This window comes from Drosophila subpulchrella, chromosome X, assembly GCF_014743375.2.
Source record: "Drosophila subpulchrella strain 33 F10 #4 breed RU33 chromosome X, RU_Dsub_v1.1 Primary Assembly, whole genome shotgun sequence".
Lineage (NCBI taxonomy): Eukaryota > Metazoa > Arthropoda > Insecta > Diptera > Drosophilidae > Drosophila > Drosophila subpulchrella.
The window spans coordinates 24,275,440-24,296,899 of NC_050613.1; the positions used below are offsets into that span (position 1 = coordinate 24,275,440).

The 21,460-nt window shown below is 41.1% G+C and overlaps 3 protein-coding genes across 21 annotated transcripts in view; 2 read left to right on the top strand and 1 right to left on the bottom strand.

The window, feature by feature from the left end:
* Nucleotides 1–898: 898 nt before the first annotated feature.
* On the bottom strand, nucleotides 899–3,488 carry LOC119556742 (60S ribosomal protein L7a). Its single transcript, XM_037869153.1, has 6 exons — nucleotides 3,469–3,488; nucleotides 3,361–3,398; nucleotides 2,750–2,813; nucleotides 2,567–2,690; nucleotides 1,909–2,279; nucleotides 899–1,319 (listed from the first exon to the last, which is right to left on the bottom strand). Exons 3-6 carry the CDS (start codon nucleotides 2,762–2,764, stop codon nucleotides 1,014–1,016), a joined length of 816 nt encoding a protein of 271 aa, XP_037725081.1. The 5' UTR covers nucleotides 2,765–2,813; nucleotides 3,361–3,398; nucleotides 3,469–3,488; the 3' UTR covers nucleotides 899–1,013.
* Nucleotides 3,489–4,653: 1,165 nt separating this feature from the next.
* On the top strand, nucleotides 4,654–8,703 carry LOC119557155 (protein deltex). Its single transcript, XM_037869752.1, has 4 exons — nucleotides 4,654–5,148; nucleotides 5,630–6,934; nucleotides 7,007–7,149; nucleotides 7,208–8,703. The coding sequence occupies exons 1-4, from the start codon at nucleotides 4,654–4,656 to the stop codon at nucleotides 7,506–7,508; spliced, it is 2,244 nt and encodes a 747-aa protein (XP_037725680.1). The 3' UTR covers nucleotides 7,509–8,703.
* Nucleotides 8,704–11,851: 3,148 nt separating this feature from the next.
* The window catches only part of LOC119558159 (microtubule-associated protein futsch), a 45,162-nt gene continuing 35,553 nt past the window's right edge, over nucleotides 11,852–21,460 (top strand). For 2 of the 19 annotated variants that reach the window (XM_037871408.1, XM_037871406.1), the window contains exons 1-2: nucleotides 11,852–12,328; nucleotides 15,756–15,823. In XM_037871408.1, the coding sequence (XP_037727336.1) occupies nucleotides 15,767–15,823 (57 nt within the window). In that variant the 5' untranslated portion in view covers nucleotides 11,852–12,328; nucleotides 15,756–15,766. Of the gene's footprint in view, nucleotides 12,329–15,755; nucleotides 15,824–19,364; nucleotides 19,681–21,460 lie in introns of those variants that run through there. The other 17 variants (XR_005220165.1, XM_037871418.1, XM_037871409.1 and 14 more) reach the window with 12 other exon arrangements.

Consider the following 21,460-nt stretch of genomic DNA (forward strand, 5'->3'; position numbering starts at 1 on the left):
ATTGCCCCCCTTTTTTGTATGGGGAAAATTCGAGGTGCATTCACTGTTAAGCGAATTTCTCAAAAATACGATACTTTCTGACAAGAAGCTTAAATAAACGCCCAATAACCAGGTTAACCGTGCATATTGGTACAACCTCTGTGAGGGGAGCAATAAAAAAAAATTGTGGGGACCCGATTTTTTAAATAGATTTCTAGAAGTCGGATATGTTTGCAAACTATCTAGATCGATAGATATTTTCATTCTAAATTGGTCCAGGGTTCAAAATTCCACCGTTCCGCCATCGCCGCGACATTTGTTGTAACTAGTTTTAAAGAATATTACAAATTATAAAATATATCGCCGATTAATGATTGTAGTCCGTGGTGCTGCCAGGTCTGATCAACAGTTTCATTTTTCTCGTTACAGATCGATAAATTTTAGTATTTTAAATACCAAAATAATATTATTAAATAACAATAAAACCCGAAATCCTAATAAATACTATACCAGAATACCGAAATTGCAAGTGCTTAACTTATGATCCACCTCCATATTTATACAGTACTGAGGACGAGACAACTCATCATATTTGGATAGTACATATATTTGTAGCCATCAAGAAAACGATGTAATAAACAATCGCACATTGCTTAAAGCCTTTCAGGGACGAAAACCAAACTTCGGCGATATCCTCATCAGTATTCCGATCATATGAGCTCCAAAAATCATCCAGAATACATCTCGTCTTCCAAGCACAATTTTGATTTTCCCAGCCAATTTGAAATCCAACTTGGAGTGTTCTGGGCGGAAAACAAAGTGCGACATGGGGATACAACTTAGATTTATTGAACGCCGATGTGACATCGGCTCGTCCAAGCACTCTCACATACACTTCGATAAAAAAAAAACAAAAAAAATTGTACACTTAAATGTTTATTTGTTATCAAACTCAGTGGGCGCTCATGGCCCAAATCATTTCATCCATCATGTGTACTTAAAAGTCTCCACCATCGGATCGGCTTCAGATTGAATCAACCCTGCTTCTGGGCCAGCTCGCGGGCCTTGGCGCGCTCCAGCTTGGAGATGCGGGCCAGACTCTTGGAGCCGAGGATGCCACCGCCCCAGTGGCGACGGATCTCCTCGTGGCGCTCGTTGAAGTTGGTCTTGACGGCCTCCAGGACCTTGCCGAAGTTGGCCTTGTCGTTGTTGTCGACGGTGGTCAGGGCGAGGGTGGTGCAGGTCTTGCGACGCACCAGGCGACCCAGACGAGCCTTGCCCTTCACAATGCAGTAGGGCACGCCCATCTTGCGGCAGAGGGCGGGCAGGAAGAGCACAAGCTGGAAAACATTTGAAAAAAATATGGTGTACGCATTAGTTGGTGTCTTGCAAGACCACGTGGTCGGGGCCTGGTTTCTTCTTTGATTTCGTCATGTTGCCCTTAATCCCTTGGCTATAAAGTATGTAGCATAATCTATTGGTTGGTTACAAGCTTAAGCTGCTTTTAAGGTTGATCAAGCTATGCAAAAGTACAACAAAGAGTTCACAGAGTCTAAACTAAGCGTGGTTTGACAGGCCTACCAATGATTTCTGAGAAAAAAATACACCTTCACATTAATAAACTATGAACTTTAGGTATAAAATAAGATGAAATATAAGGTTTTGCCTTAAAACCTAACTGTTTACAAGGCAATTGTGCTTAATTAAGCTTATTAGCCCACCCTTAGCTTTGCAACCAACTAAGAGATAAGTACATTTTATAAAGGAATTAAAGAATCAGGCGTCAAATCTCCACATGGCAGCTTCCCTCCTCTCAAAAGAGAGCGGGAGGCCTTCAGTTGAAGAAATTCAGTTTAACATCATTGCAACAAAAAGCAAAAACCAGTGCAAACCTAATCTGAGTACTAGAACTACCAAAAAAAAACTCACCTCCAAAGGATCAACATCGTGGGCAATGACCACCAGCTGGGCCTTCTTCTGCTCAATGAGCTTGGTGACCGTGTTGGTACCAGCGGACACGTAGCTGGGCTTCTTCTTGGGCTCCACATCCTTGCCCTTGGCCTTGGCCTCAGCGATCTTCTTCAAGCGCTGCTTCTTGGCCAGCGGCGACTCGGGGCGGTACTTCTCCAGCAGCTTGAACAGCTTCACGGCGGTGGTCTTGTCCAGAGTCTGGCTGAACTGGTGAATTGGTGGGGGGACCTTCAGGCGCTTCTGGAGCACAGCCTTCTGGCGCTGGACCCGGATGTATTTGGGCCAACGGACGAAGCGGGACAGATCGCGCTTGGGCTGCACGTTCTGGCCTGAAAAGTGAAGGGAACAAGGGGATTACAAGATGGTTTAAGTTGGGGTTATAATAAAAACTATGGGTATTCAAGAGTATTTACGAAAATGAAGAATTACAATATGGAAGGAGTTCTGACTTAGCCTACTTAATATTAATATGGTTACATTAATATACACAAGATTTGTTATTTTGATTAGATTTTTAGATATCAAGCTTTAGAGAAGGCCCTATAACTTCAAAACTAATGGGAAACCCTTGAAATAATCTGTTGATTTATGATATACTATAGATATAATCACTCACCGATTCCAAAGTTCTTGGGACGCTTCTCGAACAGCTGGTTGACAACCTTCTTGACCACGGGCTTCTTGACAGCCAGAGGTGCTGGAGCCACCTTCTTGGTCACTGGCTTCTTCTTTGGCCTGGGCTGTAATTAAAATTTCATTGATTATTTAATAAAATTAATACTTGCAGGCCATCACTTACCTTCTTAACAACCATTTTCAAGCGGTTTAAAGGTTACTACCGGAATAAGCAGATGCTTAATTAGCTAAAAGAGATTTAAGTATATCGTTAGTTATAAACTCGAGAATTGTTGGAAAACACGGAAAATTGAAACCGGCCAGCAAAACACGTGCAAACAAAAATCAAGAAAAAAAAAAACCTTGTGTGTGCGTGTGATAAATCGAGTGTAAACAACAAGTAATTCTGCAGATATTTCAACTAGAACTACAGTGTTTCAATGATTTCAATTCATTTACTTTAGTTTAAGTAGTTTTTAGCTTTTTCTTTATCAACACTTTTTTTTACAAATCACACACACACACAAACTCCACCTCACACATGCACAAAAACATGCCGCAACGCACGTTTTTTGTTCAAATTAGTTTGAATTTGCCTTATTTCACGAGAAAAAAAGATTGGCAGGGTGTTTGATCCACTCCATGTGTTGTTTACACTTTGTTTTTCAAGTATCACATTTAATTCTGGCCTTTTGGCCCACAGTAAAAAAAATTACATATAAAAAAAATAAGGTTTTGCACACTATTTCGCTGGCCACGCAAGTTTCCGCGGAATCCTGGACTTCTGGCTTTTACCTGGGATTAACACGACCACGAACGTATCGAAATACTCGCTGCAAGTAAAATAAAAAGAGGTTTTTAAGTACAAAACTCGAGAGCAGCTCGCTAGGCACATGCACTCACCGGAAACGTGGAACGGAAAAGAAAGGAAATGGCAGTTCCAGTGTTAGAAATCGAGTCGATTTGGCGTGGCCGAGTGGAATCGACGACCTAATCTCGAAAAATACCAGAAATTAGTGGGAAAAATACCAGATATTGAGAAACCGCCAGTGTTGGTAATCGAATCAAATCAATCGGAGATAGAAACTAGCTAAAAAATAAACCATTACATTTTTGCAGACCTTATCCATTTGCAAATATAAACAAATAACTAAAGCAACAAATACATACGACTTTTTTTAACAAGGTTACCATGCACTGCGATGTATTTCCCATGTATACTATTTTTATTTGAATTGTTACATTTGTACCATTTGATTTACAAAAGAGCAAGACTACATTCAAGCATTAAAATTTTATATTTAACATCTTTGACTTCAAGAAAATTTAGTATTATTCCAAACGAAGAAATGGCAATACAAAATACAAATTAATTAATAAGTTAAGACTGCACTTATTTATAATTTAGATGTAGATTTATATGAAAATCCGTTTTAAATGGACGCCGTGCACTTATAGACGTACAACAGGTTGTTGTATTTGGTACAGTATTTTTTAATTTGTATGTTAAATAATGTTTAAAACCCCTTTTATTGTCAGCTATGTCTTTGATTATGGCTTGTTTTTTTATATAAAAGGCACTCAAAATTTAAGGAATAACGCCATTCGATAAAAAGTAGCTAGATCAAGCTAGAAACCAGTTAAGCCAGCCCTGAATCTACCAATCTCAACTGGTGGCTGTATTTGCCGTGCGGTATTTTTACCTGGCTATTTTTAGCGATTTTCCGCTGTTGTCTCTCTCCAACTCGCTGCCCAAAAAAAGATTTCTCGCATGCGCTTGCGCTAAATGCTTTAAAAACCGTGTTAACCGTTAAACGCGAGTTCTTGAGCCCCACCAAACACGTACACCGAGTGACTAGAAAACCAGAAGGGAAAACTCCGGGAAAATGAAAGCCGAGGAATATCGGGGCTAGCAATCGCAGGCAGCAGGCCACCATTTTTAATTTCTTTGTTTATTTTGTGCCCATCTTCGCGAGCGAGTGAGACGGAGAGCGAGCGCCAGAAAGAGAGAGCAGGAGGAGTTGGCAATGGAAATGGGATTGGAATTGGAAATGGGCTCACAGCAGGGATAACGGACAAATTCCAGCGATGGCCAGCAGCGCCGGAAGTGCGGGATCCGGAACCGGATCCATCGTCACCGGTGGAGGATCCGCCGCCTCCAGTTGCGGGTCCATGGCCCTGTCCACCTCGGGATCCGGCGGTCCGCCCGTGAACCACGCCCACGCCGTCTGCGTCTGGGAGTTTGAGTCGCGGGGCGGCAAGTGGTTGCCCTATTCGCCGGCTGTCTCCCAGCATTTGGAACGGGCCCACGCCAAGAAACTCACCCGCGTCATGTTGAGCGACGCCGATCCCAGCCTGGAGCAGTACTACGTCAACGTGCGCACCATGACCCAGGAATCGGAGGCGGAATCGGCGGGGTCCGGACTCCTCACCATCGGCGTGCGCCGGATGTTCTACGCCCCCAGCTCGCCGGCGGGCAAGGGCACCAAGTGGGAGTGGTCGGGCGGCAGTGCCGACAGCAACAACGACTGGCGGCCCTACAACATGCACGTCCAGTGCATCATCGAGGACGCCTGGGCCAGGGTGAGTTCTGGACTTTGAAAGTCCTTTAACTTCCAGTCTAATTGGAATTTGAGAAGCTCAAGAATTTGCGAGAGTTTAAAGGAAGATTTACTATAGATAATCCATGAAGATTGCTTTCCAAATTATAATACAGTTTAAGAATGATGATGCTCAAGTATTCGCGAGTGCTTAAAGTTTAAGAACTATTATTTTTTGAGGTCTAAAGGTTCAAAGGTCTAATGATAATCTATAAAGATTGCCTTCCAAATCCCAAAACAGATAAGAAATGGGGATGCTCAAGAATTCATGCAGTCTAGTTTGTAAGGTATAGGATCATTCAAAGATGATAAAAAAAATGTACCAATACAACTTATATATAATTTTTCGCTGGCTGCAGTTTAAAGTGAACTGCAAAAGTTCTTATCACATATGTATAATATATGTACAATGTATACATATATCAACCACATTTTCGAAATCTAATTTTTCTACTTCCCCGCAGGGCGAACAAACCTTGGACTTGTGCAACACCCACATCGGCCTGCCGTACACCATCAACTTTTGCAATCTCACCCAGCTGCGCCAGCCCAGCGGGCCCATGCGCAGCATCCGGCGAACTCAGCAGGCGCCGTATCCCTTAGTTAAGCTGACGCCACAGCAAGCCAATCAACTCAAGTCGAGTTCCGCCAGCGGGAACAGCCAGTACAACACTCTGCCCAAACTGGGCGACACCAAGAGCCTGCACAGAGTGCCCATGACAAGGCAGCAACATCCACTGCCCACCAGCCATCAAGTGCAGCAACAGCAGCAGCAACAACAGCAGCATCAGCAGCAGCAGCATCAGCAGCAGCACCAGCAGCAGCAGCATCAGCAACAGCAGCATCAACAACTCCATCACCAGCAGCAGCAGCAACATCAGATGCAGCACCATCAGATCCATCATCAGACGGCGCCGAGGAAGCCGCCTAAAAAGCACAGCGAGATCTCCACCACAAATCTGCGGCAGATACTCAACAACCTGAACATCTTCAGCAGCAGCACCAAGCACACGAACATGGCCACGGCGGCCAGTGCCAGTTCGTCCTCCTCGTCAGCCTCCCTGCACCACGCCAATCACCTATCGCATGCCCACTTCTCGCACGCCAAGAACATGCTGACCGCCTCGATGAACAGCCATCACAGTCGCTGCTCCGAGGGATCGCTGCAATCGCAAAGGAGCAGCCGGATGGGCTCGCATCGCTCGAGATCGAGGACGCGGGCCTCGGACACGGATACGAACAGCGTGAAATCGCATCGGAGGAGACCCAGCGTGGACACCGTGTCCACTTACCTCAGCCACGAGAGCAAGGAGAGCCTGCGCAGCAGGAATTTCGCCATTTCGGTTAATGATCTGCTGGACTGTTCACTTGGGAGCGATGAGGTTTTCGTACCCTCGCTGCCGCCATCGTCGCTGGGTGAAAGGGCTCCGGTGCCGCCACCATTGCCACTGCATCCGCGACAGCAACAGCAGCAGCAACAACAGCAGCAACAGCTGCAGATGCAACAGCAGCAGCAGGCGCAGCAGCAACAGCAGCAATCAATCGCCGGTTCGATTGTGGGCGTGGACCCGGCCAGCGATATGATATCGCGATTTGTCAAGGTGGTGGAGCCACCGCTGTGGCCCAATGCCCAGCCCTGTCCCATGTGCATGGAGGAGCTGGTGCACTCCGCTCAGAATCCGGCCATCTCGCTGAGTCGCTGCCAGCACCTGATGCATTTGCAGTGCCTCAACGGAATGATTATTGCCCAGCAGAATGAAATGAACAAGGTAAGAAAGAGAGATTCCCTCAATCAGAAAGAGCAAACAGCACTATCATTCGTATAACTCTTTGTTCCTTAGAACCTCTTCATCGAGTGCCCTGTATGCGGAATCGTTTACGGTGAGAAGGTGGGCAATCAACCCATAGGCAGCATGTCCTGGAGCATTATCAGCAAGAATCTGCCAGGACACGAGGGACAAAACACCATACAGATTGTCTACGAGTAAGTGTGAATCTGTTTAAGTTTTGAATAGGTATTGATGAACACTATTTCCTTAAAGCATTGCATCGGGCCTGCAGACGGAGGAGCATCCGCATCCTGGTCGTGCCTTCTTCGCCGTGGGATTCCCACGGATCTGCTATCTGCCGGATTGCCCGTTGGGACGAAAGGTGCTGCGCTTCCTCAAGATCGCCTTCGACCGTCGGCTGCTGTTCTCGATCGGACGATCGGTGACCACCGGACGCGAGGATGTGGTTATCTGGAACAGTGTGGATCACAAGACGCAGTTCAATATGTTTCCGGATCCCACCTATCTGCAGCGGACCATGCAGCAGCTGGTGCACCTGGGCGTTACAGATTAAGGGAATTCCCTTCCCCAGAAGAACCAACCAATCACCCACCCACCGAAGCCCCTTGAAAGCACAAGGAAAACCCTCACCTTGATCATTCTCTTCCATTCGTTGATAAGTTACTTCCTACATAATCTCAGTGTGTGTGCAATCCTCGTTTACTATGATATATTTTTTTTATAGATATATTGTAATAGCGTTCAAGCTGCTCGAACCCTAAACAACAGCAAACCACAATTGCAATTGTAGCTTCCTTTCCGCTCTTCCAATTCGTATTTGTACGCACTTACCCAATAGAATACCGTACATCATATGTATTAGCTAGCTAGTTAGTTAGTTTTAGTGTTAGTTTACAAGAGAATCTTGACCCAAGACACCTACTAGTATTAGGCTTACCCTGATTCCTGATTCGATTCAAGCCACGCCACGCCATCCCTCAAACATTCGAGTGTAAGCTGTGCCAAAATCGTAGCGCTCCCATTTAGGATATGTATATTGTTGATTTTAGGTAGCATATAACCATCGCCCATCTCTCCATCTCTCTCGCTTTTGAATTTGTCTTTTTTTTTATTCTAGCCGTATATGCATACAACTTTAGATCGTAAATTGCTATAGGTTTAATCGTATTTAGAGAGAGAGAGGATCGGGGATGGGCGTTTTCGATAGACTTGTCTCACTCGTCTTGGCCATTTAATCTCTTCCATTCAGCGAATTTGATGTGATTTTAATTTGAATTATTCATTATTAAACTGAGCCTGCTACGCATATAGGGAGCATAATTGTAAATCAGCCAGATATTCCATATATATACATATAAACATACATTTATCATACCGCATACCACATACTCCATACCACATACCACATACCATATACCATATTTTTTTAATTGAATTTTTTGCACACATTTGATGAATTGTTGCTTTCATATTGATATCATCGAACATCGAACTATCGTATACATCGCCAATATATAGCATATATAGCATATAGTATGTAGAGAAATAGTACAGACAGCTAGCGGTTATCATCCGCGTCACCATATTTGATATGATATGATTTTACTAAGTTGTATTTAGCACTGATTAGTTCTTAGTGTTCATTGCGAATATTCCACAACAAATTCCACACCATTAATATATGCATATTACATATATACAGTACATTTATACATAGTTCAAATAAAGTAACTTCATTCATGTTCAAATGGTTTTTTCGTTTTATAATCGGAATTCGAAGATGATATAGTACACAGCTAAAACAAATTGAAAATATCTTTGGTAACTTTTAAGCTATGCACTCTATATTTCGTCAACTTATATTTTAAATAATAATATATTTGCACACCAAGTTTCTTATCGATGGCTTACTAAATACCTGAATAAGGTGAAACTCCAATTGGGTGCTCTTTGGCGGGTTTTCTTTTTTGGATCGCCAGTTTCTCTGCAATGCAATGCAATTCAAATCAATCAGTTGACATTTTTGGGACTTCCAAGGTTCGTTTTCATTTTCGTTTCGTCGTTTAGCAGTTTTCGATTTCAGTTGCTGCCGTGAATCACTTAAAATAAATTAATAAAAGACAAAAAATCAGATGCATTTTTTGTCATTGTGCACACAGTGCGTGATGTTGGCGATGCTGGTGAAGTTGCTCCGGGCCATTTAAGGCGCAGCGGCAACATGTTGCAGACGTGTGTTGTCGTTGTTGTCGCCGTGTCGCCTCTTCAACTGCCTACGTGCTGACGTCAGACAGGCGCGCAAGGACAGTGTCCAAAAGTGGCCAATAAAACGTGGCTCAAACTGGCTTTCACTGCTCCTCCAAGGGCGGTCATCTTGCAACATCAGCAGCTGTTGCTGTTGCAAGGCGTTAGTTTGGCATTAGCAATATTGGTTTAAGTTCAACATGGGGCAGGATATTGGGGTTATATAAAAATGTTAAATTAAAAGTCCTTTTCAGGGCTACAAATCGCTCAAGTTGTCGTTGGTCCAGTGGCTACTGCAGCAGCAACATTAGCAGCTGTTGCCATTGCAAGGCGTTAGTTTGGCATTAGCAATATTGGTTTAAGTTCAACATGGGGCAGGATATTGGGCTAAGATTACAATGTTAAATCAAAAACCGTTTTCAGGGCTACAAATCGCTTAAGTTGTCGTTGGTCCAGTGGCTACTGCAGCAGCAACATCAGCAGCTATTTCTGTTTCAAGACTTTAGTTTGACGTTAGCCATGTTCTATACGTTTATTTGTTCAAGGTTTTTTTAAAAAACTGTAGAATCCCAGATTTAGGGTAGCACCCACTCATGATGTTGCATTTGCTGCTGCAGCAGCAACATCAGCACTTGTTGCTGTTGCAGGGTGTTCCTTTCGGTTCAATCTTTATATTTTTGCTAAGAACAATTGTATAGAATCTTAAAATTATTTAATAGAAAACCCTTATATTGGTACAGCAGCTAGAATTCACTAATATTGCTGATGTTGCAGATAGTTTTGTTAGCAATATGGCTGATAGTACTGCGTTTTTCTGCTGCTGCTCCTGCTGATGCGGCTGTTTTCCTTGTGCCAGTTGCATAAGCAAATGTTTTCCTAGAATTTACAGCATTTCATGCAATCTTTATGCGACTGACAATGATCGCTGATCGTTGACATTCAACTCACGCACCCCGGCAGACAGAGAACGACAGATATGTATAGGATATGCGGGAGAAAGAGAGAGGTGCAAGTGCGTGTATTGATGATGAGATCGCTAATAAGGTGGTTTTGGCCAAAATGAAAAAGCCTGCTCCACTGACCCTGTGGCATTCGCCTTTTTTTGGCCTCAGCCTCGTCCCGGCCATTTTCATTTTTTGTGATAAACATTGGCGATAAGGCCATCCGATCTGGCCCTCTTTCTCCAGTTTTATATCTATCTTTATGGAAACATCTTTATCTTAAGCTCTATTATCAAGCATATTATACTACCGCTTTCTCATTCAAAAAGTAAGCAGACAAGGAAATGTGGTAAAAATCGGTTGTTAACTTTAATTTGATTATAATAACAGCAATTATTTTGGCAAAAAAATATGAATGGGTTTCTTATAAACCCAAATAGTAAATGCGACTCGACTTAAGTAGAAATTTGAAATAATTCCAATATGCAAGCGAAATTTTTATTGGATTGCCACAGCAAACTCTCATAAGAAAAATATGCAAAGGGTTTGGCAGGCAATGACTTTTGTTCCTGTTTATGTTCTTGTTTTTTTTATAATTTTTTTATCCATGTTCCTGTATTTCCACTATGCCCCTCCCACTTGCACGCCCAGTGGTCATTAGTCATGCAAATGAGCAGGGATTATCAAGTTCTGTCGCTCTCTCGCGCGCTCTCACTTTCCTTATCTCTCAGGATCAGCTGAGGTAAAGAGATATATACTGAAAGAAATCCAACATATAGTTTATACTCCTTTGAATACCAAGGGCTAAGGTTAGGCACAGATTTAATACTCTTAAGCTACTACTGCCTTATGGATATCTGATCTTAAGCCAAACTTGTGTTCTTCCAAATCCCACTCACATCCCAAAGTTCATATCGATACTCTTTGGAATACCAAGGGATGAGCTGAGGTAAAGAGATATGTATATACTGAAAAAAATCCAACATATTGTTTATACTCATTGGAATACCAAGGGATAAGGATAATGGATATCTGATCTTAACCAAAACTTGTGTTCTTCAAAATCCCACTCACATCCCAAAGTTCTTACCGATACTCTTTGAAGTACCAAGAGATGAGGTTTTGGATATTTCGATTCTTGTAAGATTATGAAAAGCTACTACTGCCTAACCGTAGGATATCGGTTACCTTAGACAAAACTTAGGTACTTCCAAATCCCCCTCACAACCCAAAGTTCATATCGATACTCCAAGGGTTGAGGTTTTGGATATATCGATTCTTGTAAGATTATGAAAGGCTACTACTGCTTAACCGATATCCTACCTTAGACAAAACTTAGGTTCTTCCAAATCCCCCTCACATATCGATAGAATTTTAAAAGTCATAGGACAAGTTTTAGTAGTTTTCCTCAAGAATTCGCGTTAGTATGGCGCCAGAAAGTATGCAATGGTTTTCTAACAAACCAATTGGGAATCTTTATTTTAGAGCTTCAACTGTTTAAGTTTTTTATTTTTGGAATACGTTCTCATCCCAGTTATGGTAATTTTTCGAAATTTAAGTTCCATTTTCCGAGTGTAGAGAGCGTTGCAGTGGCAGTTGCGTCGACGCCGGCGTTTTGGGCGGCCGAGAGAGCCCGCGCCTAAATGCGGCAACAACAGCGGCTTGCAATCAGTCAAGAGCCTCCGCTCGTGCCAACCGCATCAGCCACGCCCCTCAGCCCTCCGCCCCTTTTTCTTGCCGCACAACCCGTACTTCGAACGTTCGAAAAATTCTCTTTTTAAAGTGTTTTCAATTTTTTTTTGACTGTTTTATGGTATTTGATATATGCCAGTGTTTATTTTTGATATATTTGTTTAAAGAACATATATATTTTTTTTGAATATCTGTATTTCATCGGCGCATGTGACATCAACAAGTAAATAAACCGCAAATCAATCAAACAATCGCAGAGTGCGGAAAAAAGGCTGCGCCCGCGTTTTTAACCGCGCGCAAGTCGCTGACAACTTTTCGCCGGAGAGCCAGCCGCAACTTGATCTTTCCGTAAATTAAACTATTTACTGTTTAAACATTTGCCAAGTACACAAAAATACATACGTTTGTTGCTCGTTCTCGTCTCGTCTAAAATTACAAAAGCCTCGAAGTCGACGTCTCTCTGATAAAAAGCTGAACAAAACAGCAGCAGCAGCAACAGGTGAGCACAATTACTCAGGTTGTACAGATATGGTGAAGGTGTACACTCGTGTTTGGAGGGTGGCCGAGACTTAAGATTGACTACAATGTTGGGGGAGGAATTCTAACAGTTCTGCGGTGATTTCTGCGGTTTTCCTGCCGCCTGGCGCCATCTAGTGGCGTCTTATTTGGATATTACGCATACGTGACAGTAGTTCAATGGCTAAAGTCTATGAATCAGCATTGCGCAAGATTTTCCTGATATGCATGTTTCTCAATTTTTAAAGGTTTTTTTCTGAAATATTCATTTTAATCCAGGTCCATTTTGGTCATATTTCGCCAAAGAACATGTTGTAACTCACAAGGAAAAAGGCGAAAATTGGTAAACAAGTTTCTATTCCGGAAAGTGTTGGGGATTGTTAGAATAGGTTGTTATCTGCTCAAAAGGCTGTACGCCTTGATTTGGTCAAAATACAAAGAAAAAATTGCAAAAAAATTTATCTTTTTTGACTAAAATGCGAATCCTTATTTTCGGCCATAAAAAATCACTCTTTTGGCTGGCATAATGCAACCACTAGTCAGAATGAGGAATATTATACCTTGTTGATCTCCTAATTAAAATTCCAATAGACTGGCATTCAAACCCAGGAATTTTTTTTTTCCCATTTTTAGCAAAAAAACATGATGTAACCCCTTACAAAAAATGCGAAATTTGGTCAAAAAATAAATTTCATTTAAAATGATAGGGATCGTTAGCATAGGTTGTCAGCTGCTCAAAACAGTAGGTCTCTCAGCTGTACGCCTTGATTTGGTCAAAATACGATGGAAAAACTGCAACAAATTGTGACTTTTTTTGACTAAACTCCGAGTCCGTATTTTTGGCCTTAAAAAATCACTCTTTTGGCTGGCAGAATGCAACCACTAGTCCGAATGAGGAATGTTATATCTCGTTGAGCTCGTAATTAAAATTCCAATCGACTGGCATTTAAACCTAGAAATTTTTTATTTTCCCATTTTTCGCAAAAAAAAAAAAAATGAAAAAATTGGTCAACAAATTAATTTTCCTTGAAGTAATAGGGATCGTTTGCATATCTAGCAAGCTGCTCAAAACAGTTGGTCTTTTAGCTGTACGCCTTGATTTGGATAAACTACGATTGAAAAACCGAAAAAAAATTTCGCATTTTTGACAAAAATCTGAGTCTTGCATTTTTTGCCATATAATTTCAGTTTTTTGTCTGTCAAAATAAAAATAAAAGTCAGATAACCCCTTTCAAAAATTGAAAAAATTGGTCAAAAAATTAGTTTCCCGGAATGTGATGGGGATTGTTAGCGTAGGTTATCAGCTGCTCAAAAAGGTAGATCACTTAGCTGTACGCCTTGATTTGGTCAAACTACGATGGAAAAACAGCAAAAAATAGAGTATTTTCAACCTTAATCTAAATCCTGATTTTAATGGTAGGGAATTTGAATCTATCTATATCTTAGTTCGGTTGCCATAAATCTTTGCTGACCAAAACCGATGGTTTTCGATAATAAAACGGCTTTTAATTGGCCAACAGCAAAATACGACGGTTTCGTTTTGCCGTTTTGGTAATTTATGAATTTATGAGATCGCCGATCGGCGTTCTTAGGGCATTGGCCACACGCCAGCCCACGCGATTTGTATACGGTATGACATTCAAAGTGTATCTTTTGGTCGGCCGGACATATCTTTATTGGACCACTGTTATGATGGATGACCCATAAATGCGTTAAATGGATGTTCACCTGAAGTCTAAAAGCTTTGATTTGTGTTGGATTAGCTTATTGTGTTTTAATTGTTATGGCTGAAGGGGAGGATTAGTATTATGGTTTAAAACATGCATATTTGGAAATATACTCGATTCAAATTTTTGAAAATTGATATATGTACATTATGATGTAGAAGAATGGTATTGTTTTGATTTTAAGTTTACAAAAATAGTAGGAAGCCTTTGTGTGGCTAACTTGGGATTTGTAGACTACTTTTCAATGCAACAACTACTTAAATTCCTTAAAAATGAGAAAATATTGTATCACTCAGGTGAATTCATTGAGACATTGTTGCTTGACAATTTTGAGCAGGGGGCTGCTAACCTGACCAGACTTTTCCACCTGTCCCATCCAGACCCCTTCCCCCCTGCCAACCAATGATCAATCGTAAGGTGCTCTCTTTCAAGCTGGCTCGGTTTTCAAGTTCAATTGCTCGATTGAATGGGGCTCAGGGGCCAACGAGTGTTTGCCCAATTGTGGTTTTGAACTTGTTTGGCTTTTGGCCGAGCTTTTTCCCGGCGAAGCCCCTCCCCCCCCTGCCAACCGCCCCTTTTGGATGCATTGCCAGTTGACCGAGCCCGTTGATGCTAACCAAAAGCGAAGCCAAAATGTTGCGGCCGTGCTAATCAAGCTGGCAACTGAAATGCACAAGAAGAAAATATTGCATTCAATTTAATTTTATTTGCTTTAATAATGTATTAAAAACCGATGTTTACTAAATCGGATCCATCTCTAAAAAAACAAAAGAACTAGTAAGGAATTTTACTTACCTTTTACCATTGAATGTTTTTTAGAAACGATGTTTGGAAACTTGGAACCACAGAAAGCTCTAGTAATATAGAAAAACTAGTAGTGATGTAGTAAAAAATATTAAAACAAAATAGGTTTCATTTTAAAAATGTACAACACATTATCAAATTTCAATTTAAAATTTGGGACTTTTTAATTTAATTTTATTTGCTTTAATAATTTATTAAAAACCGATGTTTACTAAATCGGAACCATCTCTAGAAAAACTAAAAAAACTAGTAGTGCATTTTACTTACATATTACCATCCAATCTTTTTCTTTAGAAACTACTAGTGATGTAGTAAAAAATATTAAAACAAAATAAGTTTCATTTTAAAAATGTATTGTACATCAAATTTCAATTTTCAAATTAGGACTTTATAAGATCATAATTTTTGCTCCGTGTAGAGGCGATGCACTTGGCTCTGTCATTTGTGCGATTGTTTTTCGAATTTTATGTATATGCCGCTGCTGTCCATGTTTGAAGTTGGCCATTTACGGGGGAAATGTCACAACTCGTTGGGGTGTGGGGATCTGACCGATTCTGGGCGATTCTCGATTCTCGATTCTCGACTCTACTCGATGCCATCCAATCCAATCGAATGCAATCCGATTCTGGCTCGCCTCGTTCGCAGTGCCCATAACACTGATCATGATCGATGGCAACTGATATTACTCAGTTAACTTGCGTAGCCCCAGGCAGCGGCGACAAATTATAATCATCAAATAAATCAACATGAGAAATGTGCAGCGAAAAAATTGCATCATCGCCGAAACAAAAAATCTCTAACCATTGGCCACCCTCTATGGAAGTAATCTTATATAGGCTGGTACTATCATTAGTAATGTTTATTTACTTTTATTTACAGCCATCTTTGCCATGGAGGTGGAATGCGATCTGGGTGATATACAAAATGAGGAATTGCTGAGGAAAATGGTAAGTTTTGGGGTGGAGAATGTGGATTTTGGGCATTTCTTAGCATCTTGATTTTATATCTTATGCCTCAAAAATCCTTAAAGCTTTTAAGATTTCAATGGCCCAACATCTGGCCCGTTCCCAGCTTATTGCCAGCGGGCATTGCCTTTAAAGCCCTGTTTTCCCCAGACGACACTTTCGAGAACTGGCCAGAAGCGATCCAGACCATCCATGGCCAGAGATCCACTCATTCGGTTAGTCAGTCGCATCCAAGCCAAACCCAACCCGGTTCAACCTGGCCAAATTGGGTCATTTATGGGGTTGCCCACTGTAGCTCAGTTGGCAGCGTGGGCCGCTAGTCGCTGACTTGGCTCAGACATTTGCAATAATCGTTAAAAAGTCGTTAGAAAAGTCAATGGAAAAACGATGACGATGTCGCATTGGGGATCTGGCCAAATAAATGATCTATCTATCTGCATTAGTGAAGAAGAGCGGCGGGCAAGATGGGTTAGTTACTTCGTTTTTAGAATACCCTTTTATAGGCTACCTTGTAGCTTGTAGAATTATATTATTTTTGAAAACCTCAGTACCATTCTGAGATTAATAATCTCACAAAAGAACTTAATAAACATTATATTATAATTGAAAATGATATGGGGTCTGGGATTGGAAACTGCTTTTATAAGGTGACCATACAAAAAGATTGATATCAACTGATCCTTTGATCTTTAGGATCATTATGGAAGTTAAGCTAATACTTTTTCTCTAAGCTGGTTTTTTCAGATCACTATTAAAATATTAATATATCCCAATGATCTTGCCTGGATCCTTAATATTGGTCTATAATACCATACCTTTATAGAGGGTATGAGGAAAATCACCAGACGAAAGAAGAAGCAGCATCAGACGATCGAGAGCCCACGCAGCCGGGGATGGAGGGAGAGAGAGAGATGGAGAGTGAGTGATAGAAAGAGAGGGATAGAAAGACAGAGAGATAGAGAGAGAGAGAGAGACAAATTGAGAGGCTGCGACTGCGCTGCGACTGCGACGGAGGCTGATAAAAAGCCTGCGATGATGACTCATTGGCCATGAATCAATTTCAGCTTTGGCCTCTGAGCCCGCTGACCGCTGATGGCCTGCTCCCCCTCCCCCTCCCCCACCCCCTCCCCCTCCTTTCTCTTTTACCCTGCCATCTGTTCTCCTTTCCTCCTTGACCAGGGATGGCTAACCAAGTATAAATATTTATAAATATCTCTAAAACATAAGATTCCCTAAGCCGTTTCTTAACCAATTATACTAATGTATACATTTAATGTTTACATTTAATTTAACATATAAATTAGGCCTAAACTAATTTTAAAATGCCCATAAATTACAAGAGTGTGGCGGCGATAACAAATTGCAGAGGTGTTTAGACAGCAGCTTGAATGCCAATGAATATAAATAGCAATCAAAGCGATGATTTGTCATTAAATCTTATCATATGCCAGGCAATTTAAAAACACTCGCCTATCTTATCAAATGAAATTTATTTGAATTTAACGAGTGAAGCCAATACATACACTCCGTTTGATAGCTAAATTTAAAATTATATGTCATTAGTCAAGGGAAGAGTCTTAAAAACGTTAGAACCACCCAAAATATCTCTTTAGTTAGTACTGTTCTAATGTCAAAAATGATATTAGGTGTCTAATATTTAGAGAATATGATATGGAGTGCCTGAAGTATGGGGCATGTGCATCCCTGGCAGATCAGATCTCAGACTCAGAATAAAACAAAACCCCAGAAAGCCGCGTTGGTTGGCCACGTTCCGCGTCTCTTGGCCATGGGGCGATTCAATTCAGCTTCGAGTTTGAGTTCGATTCGAGTCAATTCGTTTCGATTCAGGCCCGAGTTGAAAAAATCGCGTGGGTCGCCAGCCGTCGACTGCTGAATAAATCAGTGAGCCAAAGTTGAATTGGCACACACGGAGCAATGAAAATAAAAAAGAGCAGAATAAATAAATAAAACACCCGCGTATGGCAAATGGCCAAATGCAGCAAGTGGCCAATGGTCAGTGGTCAGTGGCCAGTGGACAGTGGGCCACAAAACCAGACGCTGGACAGTGGGGTGAATTGGAACGACCGTCTAGTCACGACGTCTGCGTCTGCGCAACGTCTGCGCCAACGTCGATGAGTAATTTTTGGCGCCCGATTGAATACAAAAACGTAACGATTCGATTGGAATATAGGAATAGGAATGGTGGGCGCCAGCGGCTCGAATGCTTTCCAAAAACGCTGAAAATAGTTTCGACTTAAAATGACAAAAAAAGAGCTAAAGGTGTTTATTAACATACTGCAACAATGACACCCACCTCCGGTCGACGATCGAGTGATTTATTATTGCCGATCCGCACGGACACGGATTCTTTGCACAAAAGCCCGAAATCGAACACGTTTCGGTGCAATCGCAGCGAATGAGCAATGCACACAAATATTACATGCCTACATTTTATTGAAGGGCTCTTTGTCAAACTCTTCTGCGTTTTATTATGATTAGTATATGTTATTTGTTTTGGCGAAGTTGGTGACCGATTGTGCTTGGTTACCATTAATACTTCCACAAAGCATTACTTAAGTAATTGCAATTGCAATCGATATCCAAGTCTCGAAATTTAATCTTGAATTTTACTAGTTGATGTTGAGTTGGTGACCCCAAACTTCACAAATCGCTGTGGTTACTCTTATAAAAGCACATGAGTAGCTAATGTAACTACATAAGTTACCGTTTTTTGGTTCCTAGAGTAGGGATTGTTTTTATTTATTTCTCGTTTGAAGGAAAACTACCTTTCATGGTGTTTTAAATTGTACCAGTTCTTTAAATGCACTGTATAGCTGTGGTAACTACACACAGAGAATCCAGACGTTTTAATCTGATTTCAGACTGTTCTTAAAAAGAGAACGAAATTTTTAAAGATGAAAATGTTCTCATTGCGCTTACATCAAGATGAATTGGCGGTATTTAAATTGTATATCTCAACTACTAAACTATTAGTTGTTAAATAAACTCAATTTAACATTTCTCTTCCCACCATTTTGTTCTAATATTGGGATAATTGATACCAAAATGTACTTAAACGGTGTTTAAGAACGAATGTTCTCAAATCAAGAACAATGTACTTGAATTTTTCACTTTGTGTACATATACTAGCTTACTTATATGTACCATCAGTTTTGATGGCTGAGCCAATCACCATTTTGTTTTAATATTGAGATAATTGATACCAAAATGTTTTTAAGAACGAATGTTCTCAAATCAAGAACAATGTACCTCATTATTTCACTCTGTGTACATACATATACTTACTAGCCATCAGTTTTGATGGCTGATCCGATCGTTTTGTCCCACTGTGCGGCTGGGCGGTCGCGTCATCTTCGTATTCGTCGCTTTTTCGTATTCGGTCATATCTCGGCTCGCTGCCGGCGTCGCTGTCGACGTCGTCCGCCGGTGACGACAGCGCCTAAGCGGCAGCGGCCACTTTAGGCGGCTTTGATTCTGATTGGAAACCTCAGTCTGATTTTGGTGCTCGATCGATTGCAACGTGCCGACGCTCCGTGAAAAACAACAACTACCCAAACAACAACGACCGCTTATTTTTTTTTTTTCAAACTATTATTTATTTATTAAACGCACAAAACTCACAAAAAAAAAGAAGGGAGCACCCCACAGGATTAGTCACACCTCTTGCCACCAAGTGTTTTTTACGTGCTCTTTTTTGCCGGTGCGACAACAACTCAACGAAATACAAAAAACTCCACTAACAAAAAAAAAAAAAACCGCGGCAAGGAGAAGAATTCCCCAATCAAAAAAAAAGGAATATAAATTCTTTTTTACCTGAGGTAATTTTCTGTCATTTCGACCAGAATACGGGGAATAAAACGTAAAAGAAGCTGCGAACAGGCCATAAAGCCCTCTCTTTCACCTCCCCGAGCCCCGTCTCTTTCGCTCTTTGGCCCGTCTTCGCATAACTTTCACACTTTCGCACAGTTTAGCTCGACCTTTTTCCGCAGTCTTTGCATAACAGTTAGTCAGTAACTGTAGCTATATCTGTACATCTGTATAATACAGTCATCGTTGGCCATAATGCAAATCCTACAGAGAGGTCTAACCGACTTAAGGTCGAACGATTTGGTTCAAGACACCCCCACAATTTATTATTCAAGGAGCACAATCGATAGTGACAGTAATTGCGGTGGTTGAAACTCATTGCACACTTTCTTGTTGCGTGGGAAAATGGTCAAGTGCAATTCAGTAGTCCTTATAGAGGCATTTTTAATTCAAATTATCGGAAAATTACATTGCAATGCGTTTAACTACGCGAATTCTTCAGTAAAATGCTTTTTGCTTTTAATAAAATCTCTTTAAAATAATATAATAGCTCCCAAAAATATGTATAACTATGCAATTATCACCCCTAGTTTCTAATAGATTGGCACAATGTTGGGGTTTCTTGATCAGAAAATGACATTGCAATGCGTTTAACTACGCGAATTCTTCAGTAAAATGCACTTTGCTGTTAGTAAAATCTCTTTAAAATAATATAATAGCTCCCAAAAATATGTATAACTATGCAATTATCACTCCTAGTTTCTAATAGATTGGCACAATGTTGGGGTTTCTTGAAAAGGTTATAAGAGACCCAACGCCTGCTAATTAGCGAGTGCTACCTGTACCTATTTCTACACCTATTTATCTATCTCAAGCTGTATCTGTAACTGCGTCAAGTGGCTTGTAAACAAACAAACGGATCTTATCGGGGAATTAGTGCTCAGCTTGTGGGTTTTCGTCGCCAGTTGATCGAAGATCCCAACTAGAACAGCTGACAAGGGCGGGGGCGTGATTAAATATAAAGAGTTATACGAAGAGGGAGATATATACGATATATACGATACGATACGTACGAACCACGGTGTATATGCAAATCGGGAGTGAATCTAATTACTGGCGAACAAGTTTACACCGCCGTGGGCCGTTGGCCTTGGTAACTGTTCTACGCTCTTACGCTTTTCCACTTTTCCACTCACGAAACCAGATCACAGCCGAAAGGGATTTTTTTTCGGGGAGCGGGGCCCCCACTGTAATTAGCCATGGTAATTGCTCCCATTGTCGGAGATAGATGTTCTGATAAATCTTCAACGTACTCAATATGCAAAACTTTTTTGCGGTATCACCGGGGAAATCTCTTTATAAGGAAGGTCGGGGCCGACTGCAAAAACACCATCTGTTGCGAAAAATGACTCCTATAAAGTGTGTTTATCTTGAGTGTATAGTTTGTTTGGGATCTCTGGAATATCAAGTAAATATCTCAAATGAAGACTACTTTACACCAGAACCTACTCAAGATTCACTTTCTATAAACAGTACTTTCGGTAAAGTTATTTAAAATCGTAATGATCTTTGGGCTTAGGTGCGATGAAAAAGTTTCTTCATTTATGAGTCCCAACTCAGAACTCCATCCTAGGAATTATGATTTCTGAGAGTCTAAAGCTCTCAAAACTTGATGAACTTATAATAAAATCAAAAATCAAGCGAGTATCTTATGGCCTTAAGCAAAATTCTCAGCCAACTATCGAATGAACTTCAGGTACAAGTTAGTTTAATTATCTGGGGATCACAAGA

What these genes read in the sequence shown, in the direction of transcription:
- LOC119556742 (XM_037869153.1), bottom strand. An exon ending in TCCCAAGAACTTTGGAATCG is followed by an intron (nt 2,280 to 2,566) that starts GTGAGTGATTAT and finishes TTCACTTTTCAG; the next exon opens with GCCAGAACGTGCAGCCCAAG. An exon ending in ACGATGTTGATCCTTTGGAG is followed by an intron (nt 1,320 to 1,908) that starts GTGAGTTTTTTT and finishes AATGTTTTCCAG; the next exon opens with CTTGTGCTCTTCCTGCCCGC.
- LOC119557155 (XM_037869752.1), top strand. Translation starts at nt 4,654, where the DNA reads ATGGCCAGCAGCGCCGGAAGTGCGGGATCCGGAACCGGATCCATCGTC. An exon ending in AGCAGAATGAAATGAACAAG is followed by an intron (nt 6,935 to 7,006) that starts GTAAGAAAGAGA and finishes TTTGTTCCTTAG; the next exon opens with AACCTCTTCATCGAGTGCCC. An exon ending in ACCATACAGATTGTCTACGA is followed by an intron (nt 7,150 to 7,207) that starts GTAAGTGTGAAT and finishes ATTTCCTTAAAG; the next exon opens with CATTGCATCGGGCCTGCAGA.